At 43.1% G+C, this 20,589-nt stretch overlaps 1 protein-coding gene across 2 annotated transcripts; it reads right to left on the minus strand.

The window, feature by feature from the left end:
- Nucleotides 1-1,618: 1,618 nt before the first annotated feature.
- a1cf (APOBEC1 complementation factor) lies at nucleotides 1,619-19,735 on the minus strand. 2 transcript variants are annotated; one of them, XM_022743412.1, is made up of 13 exons: nucleotides 19,652-19,735; nucleotides 14,545-14,695; nucleotides 14,308-14,442; nucleotides 14,083-14,213; nucleotides 13,355-13,593; nucleotides 11,784-11,948; nucleotides 11,465-11,562; nucleotides 10,358-10,495; nucleotides 8,508-8,652; nucleotides 6,409-6,656; nucleotides 5,982-6,118; nucleotides 5,615-5,769; nucleotides 1,619-4,041 (listed from the first exon to the last, which is right to left on the minus strand). In XM_022743412.1, the coding sequence occupies exons 2-13, from the start codon at nucleotides 14,644-14,646 to the stop codon at nucleotides 3,887-3,889; spliced, it is 1,848 nt and encodes a 615-aa protein (XP_022599133.1). In that variant the 5' UTR covers nucleotides 14,647-14,695; nucleotides 19,652-19,735; the 3' UTR covers nucleotides 1,619-3,886. The 2 variants fall into 2 exon arrangements, with proteins under 2 accessions (XP_022599133.1, XP_022599134.1); XM_022743413.1 differs by having other exon boundaries at nucleotides 3,954-4,041; nucleotides 5,605-5,769.
- Nucleotides 19,736-20,589: the final 854 nt, after the last annotated feature.

Here is a 20,589-nt window from a genome sequence, read left to right on the forward strand (position 1 = left end):
ATCACCAATAGCTTAGGTAGGTTTGGTTTTATTCTTTATCATGCATTTGTACCATAGTGGGCAGTACGGTGGTACAGTGGTTAGCGCTGTTGCCTCACAGCAAGAAGGTTCCGGGTTCGAGTCCCGGCTCGGACACGGGGTCTTTCTGTGTGGAGTTTGCATGTTCTCCCCGGCTAGGCTGATTGAATACTCTAAATTGACCATAGGTGTGACTGTGAGAGTGAATGGTTGTCTGTCTCTGTGTGCCCTGCGATGGACTGGCGACCTGTCCAGGGTGTACCCCGCCTCTCACCCAAAAGGATGCTGGGATAGGCTCCAGCCCCCCCACGACCCTACTAGAGGATAAGAGGTAGAAAATGAATGAATGAATGTACCATAGTGTCATTCTTCATGCCACCACAAGATGGTGCCAAAGAAATAAAACTTCAAACCCTACAAATAACTGCTGGAATATTATTTGTTATGCCAGATCCAGCTCAGCCCTCAGAGACCAGATCCATTATCCATTATTCTTAGCTTAGAGACTAACCACAAGTCAGATCTTTTTTCTGGGTTTAATGAAACAAAAACTACTAAAATAATAAAGCTTAGCTTTGTGTTTCTCTCACCCTGTTGTAGCTGCCTGCCTGTTACTACAACACCTGCTGCTACAACTAGTACCAGGGGTGGATTTAGTGGTTTGGGAGCCAGAGACAAACGCTGCTTTAATTTCACCCTTTCTCTGACTGGGAATATCTCAAAACCTTTGTCTTTAGTAAAACTATTAGGCAGTTAAAATACTGTCCGTACAGACACTAGGCTTGTTTGTTGAATGTACTAGGGATCAAGCAGTATAGTTTTTCCAGGGTAGATACCGATTATTAGTAATCAAGGGGACCAATAACCGATATTTGGAACCGATGTGACAACACAAAACTACTGCTACATAACACACATAACACTCACCGTGGCATCCAGGTGTCTCTACTATTATGTCTACCCCAATGATATCACTGAAGGTAGGTAAATTACAGAAACACCTGTATAATGTATGACAGCTCCACACATACATCCTTCACAATGATCATCAACATCTGTCTGAAACTATTTTAATACAAACTGAAGATTAAAACCTTCATGAGGGAGGATTTACTGCAGGACTGTTGTATTAGACCACATCAGTTTTATCTACATGTTCCTAATAAACTGATCACTGAGTGTATATTAGTAATTATCAGTCGTATGCACAGACTGCAAAGAGCCTGACTGGATTGCTTTCGGGGCTGTTATCACATGGGAACTGATTCCCCTGGTGACCTAATAATCAGCCAGACCGATAATTGGTCGATCCCTAATATGTACAGTATAATCTATTTGTTGTAATCAAGGGTTCAGGTGAGGTGATAACTTTACTTAACTTTACTTTTTCAGCCATTAAAATACTTATGCAGGAATAAAAAAAGAAGGTCCAAAGACCCAGACGCCCCGACCAAAGCTTTGTCCAAACAGTGGGCTGACCAGGGACAAATTCCAAGGCCATTATTTTGCCCCTGTGGGCAAAAGCAAAGACGCAAAAACAGCAGCCGTGAGAATCTGTATATGTGTAAAACACAGTCACTATAAAATCACAGACACAGTAGAGATTTCTTCAGATTCTTGTCAGTTCCTTTATTTCAGGAAGTTTATCGATCATGAAACATCACAATTTATCAAAGCAGTTTCCTTTTATGAAACGAAAACCCTCCTAAATACCCACAATTCTCAGTCCTCATCACAGATTAGTCAATTATGGAGGCAAACAGAATTCAGAATAACTCTATACAAACAGTGTCCGGATATTTCTTCTTCTTCCTGGTATAAAAATAAGTTCTAAGTGCTTCACACACTTTAATACTGTCTCTGCTTTGGCACATTCACAGCTCAGATGTCAGCTCATGTCGTCACGAGGAGCCGGCAGCTGCTGCTTTTAACGCTGCGCTCATGGTTTTCAGGAAAAGGAGCAGGTCACAGGAGCTTCAGTTTGTCTCAGAATCAGTTCTAATGTTGTCGTTTTCATTTTGACTCCTACTTTCAGATCAAAGATTAACGAACTACAGATTTGTTCTTGTAGTCTGTGAACAGAGGATGGTTTCACTGAGGAAATCTTTTAATCTTTTATTGGCTCAGATTTTTCTTCCAAATCTTATTTTTAAGCATCCATCATTTATCAGCCATAATTACCATCTTTACCTCAGCTCAACCACCGTAGCTGACGTTGGCAGTGGATGTAAAAACACAACACAAATATAATCTGGGCTTTTGCTGAACACTCTATTATACTGGTTTACGTACTCGTCAGGTGATTGGTTTGAAACATCTGGAGACGAGGTTAGTTTGAGGACTGCGGGGTTGTTTAGTCTTTTTTGTTTCATGAACCAAAGGCGTGAAAGTCAAACAAACAACAAACAATGTGAGGATGAAAACACTGAAACATTTTTACTGGGCAACTCCCCCCACGACGTCAGCTGTGTTTCCATCTACCTGTTTTTAGATGCACAAAAAGCAAAACGTTGCAACAAAAGTTGGTTTATCAATAAAGACTAAATGTGACAAAGTGTAATGGAAACAGCCTGAGTGAATAAACATGGAGCACGAAGATGAGCAGGCTGGAACATTCCTCCCCTCTCCATGTGGTTTTCATCATCTGAGCTTTGACTGGATCTTTTAATGACCTCATCCTCTTCTGTGGTGGTTTAATGGCAGCAACTGGAAAATCAGCTCCACCTGCTGTTTATCGCTACACAGCAGCAGTGGAGGGAAACAAGACTTAATTTGTATCAGCTGTAATGAAAGATGTGCGATGTTTGGATTGACACCCGGCGGCTGATAATTTGATGTTTCTGTTGCGGCGCTACTCGCTCCTACATACATACAGGTAGTCCACATAAAGCTTTCCAGAAAGTCCTTGTGTTGACATAAAGAAAGTCAGATATAAAGCCAGAAAGAGCAAAGTGAAAAACACAGAAAATGAACATTGGTCTCATGTTTTAGGGACGAGGGACAAAGGTTTATGACACAATGTTCATTTGGACTACAAAGAACTACAAAGTCCAAAAAGCCTCAGTGACCACAACAGAGTTTCCATTTGATCCCAAACCATCCAAATATCAGGATTTCTTCTCTTGGATTAAGACATCAAACAATTCATTTCACACAAACAATTGACAAATATTTTTCCTTCTTTGGAGACGGTCAAGAAAACCACTGAGATGGTCTGAAATACACAACAGTGCAAAAGACCACGACGTTCAAAAGAACTACAAAGTCCAGATATCTTCAAGACAATAAGGCAAGGTTACGAAACATGGACAAAATAATAAAAGCAATTTAGCCAATTCGGTTTTTGAATATTGTAAACATACTACTTCTAAAAAAAAAAGTGATCAAGACATTAATTCAAACCTACAGCCAATCTACTAGCTGCTTAATCAATTACACAATAATGGCAGGTGAAGAATGATGTGAAGAAACAGGTGGGGAATTAGTTTCAGGGCCACAGACAAGTCCAAAATGTTTTCATACGACAAGACGAAGCCCAGAGTTCTGGACATGGTTTTAATTAGTGGTTCCGTCTCCTGGTTCAAACCAAGGCGGTCGGTTGGATCTCATTCACCATGAAGCAGCAGCAAAAAGGTACATTCACACTATTCTGCTGTCTCCTTGTTGTCCTGAGGAAACTGAGTTCATGCTGAAATAATCAACCAGCCAATAAGATTTCACTCTGTACCTGCACTGATGTGGTCTAGCAAAAGTGTTGGAGAAACTTTTTTGAGGAACTGAGGAACTGAACTGATTTTTAAAAAAAAAAACAGTGTAGTGTGAATGCGGCCTGAGCTACGGTGTTTTTTCCTCTTTGGAAACCGTTGCTCTAGAAAACGCCATACCCGTCGGTGTGGCGCGTCGCCACGGCGAAGGCAGGGTAGCCCTCATAGGTGGTGTAGGCGGTCAGGTCCTGACCCAGAGATACTGCCTGCTTAAGCTGGGAGGCGACTGCTGATGATGCCGGGCTCGCCAGAGTGTAACCTGGAGAGAGGTGAGACAAAAACTCTTAACCTTTTATCAGTGAGGTTTTTACTTTGAAATGAAAGTCTGTAGTTATATATGTTAAATAGTTAGTGGGTAATTATACATTTTTGTCATATTTGACACTGTTGTTTTGTTTATATTCAAGTATACCGTCAGTAGTTTCATTGATTTTATCTGGATTTTCTGCCTGCAGAAGGAGGCGGCGACCTGATTTGAGTGCAGACATCATTAGTTCTTCTAACATGGGAAAAAAAGTTAATTCATGTTACTGACGAGATACGATTAATTTGTCAGGACTGAAAGTAGGCCTAGTTCTCAGCCACAAGTGGAAGGTGACACCCCCAACACCCCACGTGTTACGGCTTAGTACCACCCCCGCCTAATTTGCGCCCAGGAAAAACCCTGGAAATGCATTGTAGGAACGCTCAGAGCGACCTCGGTTTCCTGAGGAAGTGATGTAGCCGTTGTTAGTTAAATGTTGCTTGATTTCTCTCACTATGGGCGCCGTAGCCCTCAGTTAAAAGTCCCTATTGATCATCCACAGCTGAAGCTGTGTCTGATAGAAGAGTTTTCAAATTGTGTTTTAGTTGATCTTGGCAGGGAGGGGAGGGTGTAATTTATTAAGGTGTGGTCATTCGTAGATCGAAGGCGTCACCAGCTGTTCCCGCCCTCACTGTCGCAAAGCACTGCTCCTACTGTCTAGCAACCTTGACAACTATGTGATTTCATGTGATTTTTTCACAAAAACTTGAAGTTTTAAGGCCCTTGGGTTTAACAGTTGTTCCGTTAGCTGTTGAACTGTTTCTGTTGTTTGCTTTCATTACTGGTGCGCAATGAATCTTGGGATAGGTTGGGTCATGCAACAGGTGGATCCTTCACGACCCAGGAAAAGAACGTATTTGAAGGAACCTTTGAAACTGTGACACAATCCGTCTTCAAATGCAGCCTCTGAAAGATGTTGTTAATGTAGAGTGGTTCTCCAGGAAAACATGGCCGACTGCTCACCTCTCAAAGAAGGTGTGTTATTGTGGTGGGGGGAGTACCTGGTAACGTACAGGCTTTCAGGATCTCAGAGGATTACCAAACAAGAAAAACTGGGCTTACACAGCTTCCAAACAGACCTGAGAACAGGTATGTGCTCAGTTACGTTACGTCATGTTTCCCTATGAGCGAGAGAGAAAGAGGAGTGACCAAAAAAGCGAGTGTGTCTCGTATTGCCCTTCTCTCACTTTCGCTCTTTCAAGGGTAACGTGAGTGATGACAGGAAGATGACAAATACGTTTCATGGCGTTGTTAAAACAAAACTGTCATCACAAACTGACTGAGAAACTGAACTAAATGATGTGGTCTGTCTGTCGTTGCTCTTAAATCACAGCAGCTCCTAAAAACAACAAGCAGCTTCATTACAATCAGCTAATCGGCGTGTGTGTGGTTATATGTGGTTATACACATGAAACTGTGTTCATCCATCGGCACGACCGTAGTTTGCATGCAGACTGAGCGTCTGTTGGTCATTGGTGCTTTGTTGAGTGAAGAGTTAGTCTAGCTTTGGGTACGGACCTTCACATACCTGGGAAGGCTACTGAGGCCACAGCGGTGGCAGTAGCACAGCTGGCATCTGCGGTGCCCTCTGTCTGAAGGCCAAGCGTCTGCAGAGTGTGCTCAGCCGCGTGGATCTTAGCTTCTTCTACAGCCGTACACAGCTTAGCAGGGGTGAAGGGGTGGCTGCAGGCACACAGACCAGCCACAGTGAATCTAATGCAGCTGCAGACGGTACAACAGTTCTGATACAGGGGACTAATATAACGGGTCAGATACTTTAAACAGCAGTTTGACTGGTTCATGAGCAGCAGGGGTAGTAGTAGTATTAGTAGTAGTAACAGTAGCAGTATCAGTAGTATCAGTAGTAGTATCAGTAGTATCGGTAGTACTCGTACACATTGGGGTACTGTGTGGCCAGAGCTGGGACTGTGATCTTATACAGGAAGAGTTGTCTCTGGTCTGGACCAATGGCAGAGTGGAGCTGATAGACAGGCTGTCCCCAGTTATTCTTCTGACACAGCTCCTCCAGGACCTGAGAGACAGACAGACAGAGAGAGAGAGAGAGAGACAGACAGAGAGAGAGACAGACAGACAGAGAGAGAGAGAGAGAGACAGACAGAGAGAGAGACAGACAGACAGAGAGAGAGAGAGAGAGAGAGAGAGAGAGACAGAGAGAGAGACAGACAGACAGACAAAGAGAGACAGGTAGAGAGAGAGAGAGAGAGATGTCAGTTGGTGATTTGTGGGGTACAGTGTTATTTCTGACAGAAATGGACGACACCTGGTTTCCCGGTTCTCAGGTTCTCAGGTGTGTCCTGTTACCTGTGGTGCAGGTTTGATGGCGGTGGCCTTCAGGCTCATGGCAGCCGGGTTCATGGGGGTCAGCTCCATCCCTGGCAGCAGGTCGTACAGCTTCTCCTCCACCTGCTTGTCCGCCTTCAGGCCGTAAGGGGCGCCGCCACCTCCGCCACCTCGACCCACGGCTCCTCCCCCGGCGGCATAGGCCAAGTAGCCCCGCCCGCCCAGCCCCCGCACCCCCGCAGCCCCTACAGGTACAGTCATGTAAATTTCTACAGGAGACCGAAAAGGCAGTGAAATCAATCAAATCACCGGAAATCAGCCGGGAAGAAGAATCACACATTCAGACAATTATTCAATCAGTGAACAGGTAGAGTGGTAGCCATGGTAACGGTAAACCACCTTACATCTACCCAGTGTTCACACTACAGCGGTGGTCATGGTAACCATACAGATTATTTCTCTGAATTAGTCATTTTCCAGTTTTTATTTTTATTCAGAGTGAAGTGGGAGCTGCTGCTTCCTGTGACAGAATGAGGTGCACCCGAGGCTCATGGGTAATGTAGTACTTAGACCCATCTGCCCAAATGACAGGCAGAAGGTGAAATAATCAAAACTGGTGGCCAAGACACAAAGCTACAGGGCTGAGACATCATCAGAGGAGAAGAGGCCCCACCCACTTCACACCTGTATAATGTTTCACTTCTGATTAACTGGATCATATTTGATTCCTGGTGAACAACAACAGTCGGACATACAGATAATTTGAAAACAGCATTCTTTATATTTGGGCGATGGTGATTGGACGCCGGTCAGCTGGGCTTTTAAAGCTGTAAGAAGCAGATCGTGAAAATCATCATACTGGTGAACTGACCGTTCCCTAAGCCCCGCCTCTGTTACTTCTGCTCCGCCCACCAGTCTCTCTGGTCCGACCACATGTGCCATTTACAAAGATGACGGTGGAGCCATTTTAAAAATAATGGCTTCTTCCGCTACATCCACACTTCTACGTTTTCATCAAAAACTACATCACATGACCAATCACGTACATGGAGCATGTGCAAGCCAGTGTAAACAGGAAGTAGATTGTCTCCTCTGCAGCTGTAGCATTAAAACAGAGAATGTAAGTGAACAACAGCTGCTAGCAAAGACAACAAGGTCAGTAACAGTGTAGTCCAGGCTGATGAGAGCCAATCAGGAGAGACCGTGGGTGTGACCTCATCGTTTACAAAGGTCTCAGTTTCTGTCCCAGATACAACACAACCCCAGAGTTTTCAAAATAAAACACAACCCCAGAGTTTTCACAATAAAACAGGTCCACCAGAGTTTCCAAAACTCTTTGTTTTCAGTTTTGAAAACTCAAAGATGAGTTTTAAAAGGAAAACGTAGTAGTGTCGACCTAGGCTTATTTTCAGACAGGAGTCTCATCTCGAACGGTCAGTTCACCAACAGAAATACATCTGATCCTGAGGAAACTGCTGTTCTGTGAAAACCCAACATTTGTTTTTATCAACACGGTGTTTCTGAGGTTTGGAGGTTTTCAGCTGACAGCAGCAGTTTGCTTTAAAATACTAAACACACAGAAATGTTAAGAAATATTAAAGAAAAAGAGCAAGGGGAGCTCAGACTCACACAGAACTATTTCTGATTTAGATCAAAATACTGACAGTGCCTGTTTCCAGGGAGGGAATTCATGAAACACAGAGAACAATGAAGTTCATAATCTGAGACCCAAATGTTGTTTCTCTGCTAAACGACCTGAAGACTAAAAGCTGGTTCCACACAGTGTGGGTGACGCTCGGCGTCACCTTAGCTAATTCAGATAGGGAACGTGACCTCTCTCGCTACTGAGTGTGATTCTAGTTTGACCTACAGTGGATGTTTTACACCAAAGATACTGTTGGTCTCTCACTCTGTGACAGAAGGAGGTAAACTTGTGGGGACTATTGGCGGTTTTACCTCAAGGCGTTCTGGGTGTTTTCCTGAACCCCTCAGAGCATTGTTTTGCCTCTGTGAGTGAATGTGAGCTCGCTTTGCATCTTTATTTTCAACCCGTGGAGAAGTTTCACAATCAGATTCTTCTATTTAAGATCGTGAGTTAAGCAAAGAGAGTCCGCCCTCACCTCTGACAGACGGCGTCCTAATCAGACCTCGACCTCCAACGTGAGCTTTGGCCGCTGGGAAACGAAACTGACCTGGTATGGCAGCGTAGGCCTGGGGGGCGTAAAACACAGGTGCGCCGAGATATGCAGCAGAGGGGTCGTACACCTGGAGGAGGAGAAAAGTGTCAATGATACAATGTCTTTTTTATTACAGGAATCTGCATATTTACTAAATTAATTCATAAAATTAACAGTTTGAAACCGAAGAATATTCAGTTTGCAATAAATGAAACAGAAAATCACCAAGTGGTCACTGTGGACAAGCTGCCACCAGAGAAACTTTGGCAGTTTTGCTTAAAAACCTCAAACTGCAAACAGGAATAATGAATAAACAATAAATCTTGAGAAAGATGGGTGAGGTTGATGAGAAATGCACAGGAACTTTGTGTACATGGATTTATTTCATGTGCTGACATTGAATATCCAGAGAGGTGTTTCATTCTCCCATAATGACACTTTTCATGTCTATATGGCAGTTAGGATCTTCCTCTATCTGCTGATGCTGTTGTATGATGCCTCTGTGTAATGTAATGATTCAAACTGCCCACTAGATGGAGCTAGTTGTTCACACCTGAACATGCAGACATCATCTCAACAGGATGTAACATTTACCTCCACTGTGTCTGTGTGGAGGTTCAGGCTGCAGCTGTTCAGTTGATGGTGCAATAATGTCACAAAAAAATGTGTGATTGGCTCTTCACAGTACACAGACTCCATCTTTAAACCACAACGTGCCGGCTCATATAAATAGGTGGGTTATATAAACAGGTGTCATAAAGAAGGAAATTAGCTCTAGAGACCAAAACAGTTTCTGTACCAGGCTGTAAACATTTATTTCTGCTGTAAAGTTGGACATTTTAACATGGGAGTCTATGGGGACTGACTCACTGTTGGAGCCAGACTCTAGTGGCCATTAGAGGAACTGCAGCTTTTGATTCTTTAGTGCTGATGCTTGTGTTTTCAGGCTCGGAGGTTGATGCTTGATAAATACAGAAGTTCAGTCAGTTTCACGTCAGGGGTGAGGGTTAGGGGTTGAGTTGAAACTGACAAAGTCGACGTCAGGAGCCAAAAAACCACATGGACTGACGGCACCATAATATTACACAAATATGACTCTGCATAGTTTATTTATTGACACTGGAGATGAACACTAACAAAACAAAAAGAATGAAAGAATTTAGCTTTTTCTGAAATACTGTCAACATTTGATGTTGGGTATGTGTGTAATCATGTTGGTGACCTGATATCTGCCATGATGTCCGTACCAAGGATACCAAGCTAACTTTGCCATTGGTCGATTTGCATTGTTTGTCAAAGTGGTAGCTGTCAAAGATGGCAGACCCGTTTGCACACGTGTTACGCCAACTAGCTTAGTGTCAAAAGTCAGAAATTACAAGCTCCAACTTAATTATTTGGACACACGAACAGGTCGGAAAATTCAGGTCTCCGACTTGGCAGTGATATTGAATTACTTTTAACAAGTCATTTACTATTGTATGAGATATATTTACATTCTTAATATAATCACAAGTACATTCACCTTAGCCATTTTCCGTCTTGCTTGGCCACAGTAAACAGCTGCAGTAACTTGTTTGTGTGTTCCTTGTAAAAACAACAACAGATTGTTACTGCAGGTATCCATATTGTTTTCCGAGTTGATCATGTGACGGCACGTTTTTCAGAACAATGACGTCCCCACGTTTCCGAGTTTATCGTCGTCTTTAACACATCATGCGGCTGTGTGACATAGGGCCGTAAAGCGTTGAACCCGAGTTACAGAGAGAGTTTGTGGTGTGTTGCGTCTGTGGTACCTGTCCCAGAGTATAGGCCGTGTAGTCTGTCTGCAGCAGAGATCCTCCTCGCCCTCCAGTCCCTCTGGTGTAACGGACGTAACTGTCTTTGTCCACCGGCTTGGCCAGAGTCACCTCGATAGGAGACCCATCCACCAACTGAAGGAAGGAAGAGAGCAACACAATTTACCCCCTGACCATTCTCCACCTGTGTGCGTGACTCCAGGACAGCCTATACAAAAGGCTAATTGACGTTATCGTTGATGATGCAACAGACAAAGTGATGCACAAACTTTAAGAGTTGTTATTTTCCTTGGCTTTAAGTGAAAGGGATGAAACGTGGCTATCGTAAATTCTGCTGTTAGATGTGCTTCATGCTGTTTAAAGGTACCTTATAGTATAAAGGTAGAACTCCATGTCTCTTTTGATTATAAAGCAGTCTATCAATTGTTTGGCATTTTTTAATGAAAATGGATTTAAAGGATCAAACCAATGTGACGATGTTAACCTGAACATTTGAGGGTTTGGCAAGACGACATTTAAAGACATTACATTGGGCTGCTGGGAAATATAACATTCTCTGACAAAACAACTCACTGATTAATAGAAAAAATAATCTTCAGATTAATCCATAATGAAAATAATCAGCCTGAGTGGAAACCCTGTAAACAAGTAGGAGTGTCTCCTGAAATTGTGCCCCTACGGACCAGACCTTCGTTGCTATGGTTACTATAATAACGGTCATAGCTCGGTTAGGTTTAGGAAAAGATCGTGATTTGGGTTAAAGTAAGTACTTCCTCAACATTAGACGGTCTTTGTTGTCATGGTTACAATAAAAACAACGACATGGATAATAGAAGCAACAATGGAATAGAACACAGCTCTCCTGTGTCACATTCATCCACCACCACCTCCTCCTGACGTGGACTCTGTCTCTCTTTACACTACATCACCGACACTTTTCCGTTTGCTCCTGTCATCATCACTACGACCACTAGATGTCACCTGGCAACAAAATCCTCTTTTTTCACAGGACAGTCTCGTTAGTGATCAGGGACCCTGATCAAGAAGAGAATAAGAGTCCTGTCACTCAAATATGAGCGTGAAAAAACATGTGGAGCTGCTGACCTTTCCGTTGAGAGCATTCATGGCGTTGATGGCGTCTTCTCTCTGAGTGAAATGGACGAAGGCGTAGTCTCTGATCTTCTTCACTCGCTCCACTGCACCTGCAACACAAAAACCTCTTTCGTAAATTTCTGATTTCTGAAATTAACCCTCACTTTTCATCCATCAGTTCTGTTTTTACAAAAGCAGCTTGCACAGACCTGAAACTTGCTGAAACTGATGTGTCAGTTCTCTGATCATCCCTGGCGGTGCATTTGGCGGCAATCTGACACCTGAGCTTTGGGAGTTGACCACTTTATTATGTTGTGCAGTGCTACAGTACCTGGTTTGAGGCTGTTGAACTCTTTCTCGATGGTCTCCTCTGTGGTCTGCAGCATCAGGTTCCTGACGTACAGTATCTTGACTGTTGCCATGGTGTCCTCGTCAACCTCCACCTCTGGCTCCGCCCAGTCCACGGCGATGGCATGACCCCACAGCTGAATACGACCTGAGACAGAGAGGACAGGTAGGTATGGTCCTTTTTTGTTGTTTTATAGAGATGTAACTTCACACAGAGGGTCTGGTCCAGGGGCCTTAGGTCTGGAGTTGGTGGGCCCCATTAGTAATCCATCCAGGATACTAACAAGCCAATCATAGATCACCTTCCAACTCTGGTGGGTGGAGCACCAGGGTTGGCCAACCAGATTTCGGATGGGGCAGTCAGTGCTACTTCTGGCACATGTCCCAATTGTTGGGCTGCATGCTTTGTTAGACGTGGTTTACGAAGTTGTGGCCCTCTGTGTCACAAACCGTGGATCCTGTTGCATAGCAACCTTGACCACACGTTACTTTTTTTCACTAAAACTTTTTGTTTTAAGGCCCTTGGTTTTAACAGTTGTACCACTAGCTGTTGAACTGAGCTGAAACACAATGAAAGTGTTTGCTTTAATTACCAGCACACAATGAATCTTAGGATATGTTGGGTGACAAAGGATCCACCTGTTGGCGCTTTCGTTATCCAGGAAAAGGACACATTTGAAGGAACCTTTGAAATGGGACAGTCTAGTTGCGCCGCTATGATGGAGTTGGTCTTCAGATGTAACCTCTGAAGGATGCGACCCCTGGATTGGGACACAGCTAATGTTGCACAAAGAGTTGGTGTTACGCAAATGATCTTCCCCGTGTAGAAGCAATAAAATAGTTCCTCTATCTTATCACTGAGGCTTTGGGCCTCAGCAGCTCTTCATTATCAGACTGTTACAGAAGTGTTTTTTAAAACACACATTCAAACGTGTGCAAAGAGCCTCAGGTGACAAACAGACTGAAACCACCAGAAGTTTGAATGTCTTTATGGTCATTTCCAATATCTGATCACATCACTCCGTCATGTAGTCTTATCATCACCCACTGGAGCTCTTCTTCTATTGGACACTGATTCAATGACACTGGCTGTGATTGGCTGCTGATAACATAGTCAAAAGGAGACTTTGACTTCTTTTATTATGTTGTATTTAATTTTATGAGGAGTTCGGCTCCTTACTGGGTAATATTGGTACTTTGGCTGCTCTGAATAACTTGTTAGCGAAACCAGCTGCATGTGTTCATCATGTCCCAGAACAACGCCAAGCCATCACTTTACGTTTTTCTTCTGAGAATCAACTTTCAGAGACTTGAAAATCACTGAAGATCAGCATTTTATCACAGTCAGTATTCACTCAATGGTATTTTTTAGTGAAAGTGATTCAGAGAGAGCAAGTTGAGGACACACTAGATGAGTTGCCAAGACATCAGATTGTCCTTGAACACACCAGCAGGGGGATTTTATCAAATAGTCCTTCATCTTGTCTGCATTATTACGCAACAATAACTTCACAGAAAATGAAACAGGTTGAATATTCAGGCTTGGATATCTACCTGGCAGCAGTTTGCGGCGGGCCATGGCGGCTGCTCGGTGGCTCTCGTACTCAACAAAAGCGAAGCCTCGGTTCTTGGATTTGTCAGCAGCGCTGGGGTACACGATGACATCTACGACCCCTTCAGTGACCTTCCTCATCTCAGACAGGATCTCTTCATGCTTTTTGGTTTTAGGAATCCCTCCCACAAACAGACGACAGTTGTCTACGCTGGCACAAACGCCAAGGAGGCGGCCATTCCTGCGGTGATGAGAAAACATGAATGTTTCGGATAAATGTGGAACTTGTCAGATTGTTGAGGAGTTTGAAAACTTAGCCATAGTTTAAAATATTCATGCAAATAAAGATAAAACTAGAATCACCGCCTCATGGTTGTATCCCTCGTCCACTCAGACTAGTTTCAGGTTACATCCCTGTTTATCCAGAGTCATATAAAATATGAACTGTTTGTGTTAAATTTTGTCATAATTTCTGTCATGAGAAATGGCTAAAAAGTGGTTTGTGGGGTCACCATTACCTTTGACATTTGACCTTTGACCACCAAAATCTAATCATTTTGTTTTTGAGTCCCAGTGAATGTTTGTGCCAAATTTAAAGAAGTTCTGTCAAGGCGTTACTGAGATATTGTGTCAACAAGAATGGCACAGATGTATGGACAACCTGAAAACAAAATGGCTGTCGCTCTGACTGTCACTGGAGTGGAGGAATAAAAAACAACCAAACCCTGACCTGATCTCATAGTTGTTAAGCTGCTTCATGGCTGCCCTGGCCTCCTGTTTGGTGCTGAAGGTGACGAAGGCGTAACCTCTGTTGTTCCCATTAAAGTCCATCATCATTCTCACCTCGTAGATCTTACCAAACTGGGGAATAAATGGTGAGAGCAGCCTGTGAGCGTTGTAGTAACAATCATGGTGGATTGCTCAGGATCCCTAATGTTGACCCTCTGTCTCTCACCTTCTCACACAGTGGAACCAGTTCGTCTTCAAACAGATCTCTTGGTAGTTTCCCCACAAAGATCTCGCTGCCTCTCTCTGGTGGCGGGCCGTCCCAGCTGGGTGGAGGGCCGCCGTACCGCCGCTGGCCGTTCTCCTGAAGCACACCAGGAAAAGTGAAATAAAAAAAAACATTCAGTGACAATGATAATCGCATGTATGAGAGTTTGTTCAGCTGGACTCGGAGGCAGCTTCCTACCTGCCGCAGTTGGTATCCAGTGCGTTGCGTGAGCACCCGGAGTGCCGCCTCCTTCTGCGTCCCTGTCACTCCGTCCCCGCCTGCTTTCTGATTGGATTCCATTGGGTGTGATTGACAGTGAAATGTAAATCAGGGAAATTAGGGGTGCTCACTAGAAAACGAGAAAACAACAACATACGTGTTATTTTTGTTTTTGGTTCCTGCAAAGCTCTAAATCCTCCGTCTGTCCTCACTGAGACTGTGTGTCCTCACTGAGACTGTGTGTCCTCACTGAGAAGAGATGTCCTCAATGAGACTGTGTCCTCACTGAGACTATATGTCCTCACTGAGATTATATGTCCTCACTGAGACTGTGTGTCCTCACTGAGACTGTGTCCTCACTGAGATTATATGTCCTCACTGAGACTGTGTGTCCTCACTGAGACTGTGTGTCCTCACTGAGAAGAGATGTTCTCACTGAGACTATGTGTCCTCACTGAGACTATGTGTCCTCACTGAGATTATGTCCTCACTGAGACTATATGTCCTCAATGAGACTGTGTGTCCTCACTGAGATTATGTCCTCACTGAGATTATGTCCTCACTGAGACTATATGTCCTCACTGAGACTATATGTCCTCACTGAGACTGTGTGTCCTCACTGAGACTGTGTCCTCACTGAGATTATATGTCCTCAATGAGACTGTGTCCTCACTGAGACTATATGTCCTCACTGAGATTATATGTCCTCACTGAGACTGTGTGTCCTCACTGAGACTGTGTCCTCACTGAGATTATATGTCCTCACTGAGACTGTGTGTCCTCACTGAGACTGTGTGTCCTCACTGAGAAGAGATGTTCTCACTGAGACTATGTGTCCTCACTGAGACTATGTGTCCTCACTGAGATTATGTCCTCACTGAGACTATATGTCCTCAATGAGACTGTGTGTCCTCACTGAGATTATGTCCTCACTGAGATTATGTCCTCACTGAGACTATATGTCCTCAGTGAGACTGTGTCCTCAGTGAGACTGTGTCCTCAGTGAGACTGTGTCCTCAGTGAGACTGTGTCCTCAGTGAGACTGTGTCCTCAGTGAGACTGTGTCCTCAGTGAGACTGTGTCCTCAGTGAGACTGTGTCCTCAGTGAGACTGTGTCCTCAGTGAGACTGTGTCCTCAGTGAGACTGTGTCCTCAGTGAGACTGTGTCCTCAGTGAGACTGTGTCCTCAGTGAGACTGTGTCCTCAGTGAGACTGTGTCCTCAGTGAGACTGTGTCCTCAGTGAGACTGTGTCCTCAGTGAGACTGTGTCCTCAGTGAGACTGTGTCCTCAGTGAGACTGTGTCCTCAGTGAGACTGTGTCCTCAGTGAGACTGTGTCCTCAGTGAGACTGTGTCCTCAGTGAGACTGTGTCCTCAGTGAGACTGTGTCCTCAGTGAGACTATGTGTCCTCAATGAGACTGTGAGTCCTCACTGAGACTATATATCCTCACTGAGACTGTGTCCTCACTGAGACTGTGTGTCCTCACAGACCTGGACCCTGCTGATCCTGTTTTCCTGCTCTCAACAACAGATACGAGTCGTGTTTTGAAGTTAGCAGCAGGAAGGTCAAGGTCTGTCCTCTAATCATTGACAGAGACTCTGGACAAGCTTCAGCCTGATTGTCCATCTCTCTGTCTGACTGAGTGAAACATGCAACTCTCCAACAGGGTATTATGGGAGCTCTGGGATGAATTTATTGCGCAAATACACATTTTCGTACGTGTGCTGGACCGTTATTTAAATAAAATATTCTATGGCCTGTTCTAGCTTGAACCTTAAAGCGACAGTAAACTCAACATGACGGAGTGTTACTCTCTGGGTTTCTTCAGCGTCTCCGTCACAGTTTTCAGTACAGTCTTATAGAACTGATCATTAATAATGTAGTTTGGTCCATGTTACTGTTACAGGTGTTGACATGATTTAAATGGAGTCTGGAAGGTGTCAGGAATTAATTATTTCAGCTTTGTCCAAACTAATCAGTAATTAGTGTTCTTGAATGAATACATGTCCAACCTGAACACTGTGACACATCTGACTCCTCTGAGCCTCACACATGTTCCTTCATCAACACACACACACACACACACACACACACACACACACACACACACACACACACACACACACACACACACACACACACCGCGCACACACACACAACAAACACACACACACACACACACACACACACACACACACACCCACACACACACAGCACACAGAAGCTAGTGTCACTGTGCAGGTCAGGAAAATGTTTATGTGTTGCTTAGCAACAGTGCAGTACCAGTCCAGTTGAGGAACTATTTGTGTTGACGTAGCCAAATAAATGACAAAATACAGAAACAAATCATAATCTGTTGTTGCTTATTTAACTAATATAGCACTCGTAGAAGTATTGTGTAAAAGAAATACTGAGGTCGTGATGTTGAACCTGCGGCATTGAGTCATAGCCAAGAAACATCACGACCTCTTGTGTGATATTGCTTAAACATTTAAAGTAAAAACGTGCAGATATTGTCGCACTGACAGAAGGAGAAAGACCCTGTTTGTGTATGTGATTGTCAGAACAACACACACTTATAAACAAACACACAGCTAAGTGGCTACTTAAAGCTAACCCTTTGAACCTTAAAGAACGGCTGATGTAATCAGTTTAATGCTAAACAGGCTGCTGCTGCATCCATTAGCATGGTGACTTACACACACACACACACACACACACACACGCTTTCTTTCTGTTTAATTTCAAAGAGAAACTCAGAGAAAATGAGCTCTTCACATCAGAGAGGGAGAAAGAGACGACGAACAGGAGACAGAGAGAAAACAGAGAGGAGAGAGACAGGTCGAAGGTCATGAGTGATGATGATGATAACAGCTAGAAACACACCATCTCTTTGCTCATTACACACAGCAGAACGACTTGTAAGATCTTATTTTATTTTTATTTTTTTGCCTTTTTCTTCCTTTTCTGTAATTCCTCTGAAAATGTGTTCAAAGCCACAAACTTTATTTAAACTTTCAGTGGAGAACTAAAAGTTTGCAAAGACACCAAACCTGCCAAAGTGTGTGAACTGAAGCAGCAGATGTAGAATATCTCCATCAGATGCATATAAAAACATGGAAGTGCTACTAACACCTTGATAGGTTAATAAAAATCTTTATTCTGAATCAAAAGGTTTTAATTAATTTTTGAAGGTGAGTCTGTCAGTGGAAAAAACAGGCAGCTGTTCAAAAACCTGCTGCTGAATCCACCAATCAATACTGCTGACAGAGTGGCGTCTCATACGCACACGCACACACACACACACACACACACACACAACCTGTTTGATCAGACCGACGCTGATTCTAAACATTTGTTCCAGTTGATGAATCAAGTTTTCACAAATTTCTTCCTGGAAACAGAAAAATCTTGATTTCAGTGCAAAGTGTCAGAAAACCCTGTTTACAGATGTTAAACACAGCAGCTGGAAGCTACGGGAGCCTAGTCATACCAGGTCGAGAAAAAAGTTAAAGTGATAAAAAGTAACAATATTTAGTGAAAGTGACTTTTGAAGGAGAAATTTAACATTGAAATTTTAGTAATTATGAGTAAAAATATTTAGATTATGAGATATTATGTAAGTCAAAATGATGAAACATTCTGTGTAAAGAAATTAAATTTTCTATCTTCCAATTTGTCTTCAAAATAGTAGTCAAAATTCTGTCACTTATTTAGTAAAAATTATGAAATAATAGTAATTTCAAATTTTTACATATTTTTTTATTTTGAGGTACACAAAGGTTTTTGCTTGGCATCAATTTTAATTATATTGCCACACATTACAAATCAGAGGGTTTGAAATCTCTGTCCTACAATTTGAATGAGGAAATAAAAAAATGTATTAAATTCATCATTCCTAACTTTTCCCTTTTTATAAATAAACCAGACTCATCAATTTCAATCAATCGTCATTAATGAGTCACAGGTTGATCTTCAGCATTAATCACACGCAACCTTGATTGATGGCAGCGAGTTTAGGAATGTCCTACGATTCCCAGCATGCCGTTCAGCAAATCTGCTTTATCAGCCTTTTTTTCTCTCACATTAATCTCAGTCATCTGTTGGTTAACGTTTAGACTCTGTAGTACCACAGTTCATCCGACAGCAACACACAGCAGCAGACTGCACACACCACACAAACTCTAGCAATCAGTTCAAAGGTAAATATATATGCAGTACATAATATAATATATATATTAAAGTATTTTAGTTTAAAATGTTTCAAAATGATATGTAGGAAACAGTTTTACATCATGTCAACGATGTCCATGCACTGTGTTGCAGAGATAGCTACTGAATTTAGCATGCTAACATGCTAGCCCCATCCAGTCCTGTGATACCACTGTGTACCTGAAGAGGCGATAGTGAGTCACTACAGCGTCCAGTCGCAACGTTTCTTCTAGACTGGTAAGTGAACAGCTGTTAATGCTAACATTAGGTATGTAGCGATAGCAAAAGCTCACAGATAGCACATTTAAATAGTGTTTTAAGAACACATTTAAAAACATTACAGCTGGGGTTTATGCAGAAAAATTGTGACAATCTCTTCCCTGAACCCCCCCCTCCTTTTTTTTTATTTAACTGTAACTAAAGTCGTGTTAATATTTTTATCTTCACCCTTAAAAACTTTAAATGTGGCAGAAATGTAAATCCTCATGTTGAAAACGCCGTGCACATTAAAGGTAAAACATTAAAACACCAGTTTTTGAGGACATGCACATACTCTTGGTAGAGAGACATTCACTTGTTATCGCTCTCTCTCTTTGTCTTTTAGTCTATTTTGAATAACACAAACAGCGGTAGAGCGACACTTACTTTACACTCTCTCTCTCTCTCCATTATAATCCTGTTTGTTCAGTCCAGCCTTTCTGGTGGCTCCTGTTCATCACACACCAGTGAAGAAGAGTGGTCGAACGACATTTACTTTACATGATTTCTCTCTCTCTCTCTCTCTCCTCTCTCTCTCTCTCTCTCTCTCTCTGTGTCTTTAAAATGTAAAATTCAGATCTAAAAACTTTATTTGGATGAAAAAGAAAAACTCACCTGAGCAATTTCAGAGATCACCTCCCTCCGATCAGAGCTGTGTCATTCTGAGCACCGTGTGTGTGTGTTCACGTGTCATCATGGGCCTGTGTGTGTGTGTGTGTGTGTGTGTGTGTGTGTGTGTGTGTGTGTGTGTGTGTGATCACATCATATCAAACTCCAAAGGTTCACTGTCTTGGTGTTAGCTTTACGAGCCAGCCGACGTTAATGTTTAACCTGCTGCTATCTGTGGACACACACACACACACACACACACACACACACACATGCAAATACACAGATGTAACACACACAGACCTGTGTGTGTGTGTGTGTGAATGTGTGTGTGTGTGTGAGTGTGTGAGTGTGCGCGTGTGTGTGTGTGCATGTTTGTGTGTGTGTGTGTGTGTGTGTGAGTGTGTGTCTGTGTGTGTTAGTAGGTGAAGAGACCTTTGCAGAGCACTCTGGTCCAGATAGCGACTGTCGGTCAAAGGCCTCCTGACACACACACACACACACACACACACACACACACACAAACATGCACACTCACACTCACACACACACACACACACACACAAACATGCACACACACACTCACACACACACACACACACACACACACACACACACACACACACACACACACACACACACACACACACACACCTCCATCAGCCTTGATACTTTTAAATCTCTAAATTAAAGTAAAGTGTCAAAGCGTCTGTTGGCGTATGAACACATTTCCCAGCATGCATTGTGTTTGCATTAAAACTCTGTTTGTTCAGATCATGGCGGCGATGAGAGAGAGAGCGTCCGTCTGTCTCATCCTCATGGACACAGACACCTTGAAGGAACATTTTCAAACTTGAACATTCACTTGGACTCGAGAACTGATTAGATTTTGGTGGTCCAATGTCAAAGGTCAAAGGTCAAGGTCACAGTGACCTCACAAAACA

The sequence above is a fragment of the Seriola dumerili genome, unplaced genomic scaffold, assembly GCF_002260705.1.
Source record: "Seriola dumerili isolate Sdu_G_001 unplaced genomic scaffold, Sdu_1.0 BDQW01000068.1, whole genome shotgun sequence".
Taxonomy (NCBI): domain Eukaryota; kingdom Metazoa; phylum Chordata; class Actinopteri; order Carangiformes; family Carangidae; genus Seriola; species Seriola dumerili.

Excerpts from the sequence above, each read along its gene's own strand:
- a1cf (XM_022743412.1), bottom strand. The coding sequence starts at position 14,646 with ATGGAATCCAATCAGAAAGCAGGCGGGGACGGAGTGACAGGGACGCAG. Across the intron at positions 14,443-14,544 it reads CTGGATACCAACTGCGGCAG|GAGAACGGCCAGCGGCGGTA; the intron begins GTAGGAAGCTGC and ends GGTGTGCTTCAG. Across the intron at positions 13,594-14,082 it reads CTTAACAACTATGAGATCAG|GAATGGCCGCCTCCTTGGCG; the intron begins GTCAGGGTTTGG and ends TCATCACCGCAG.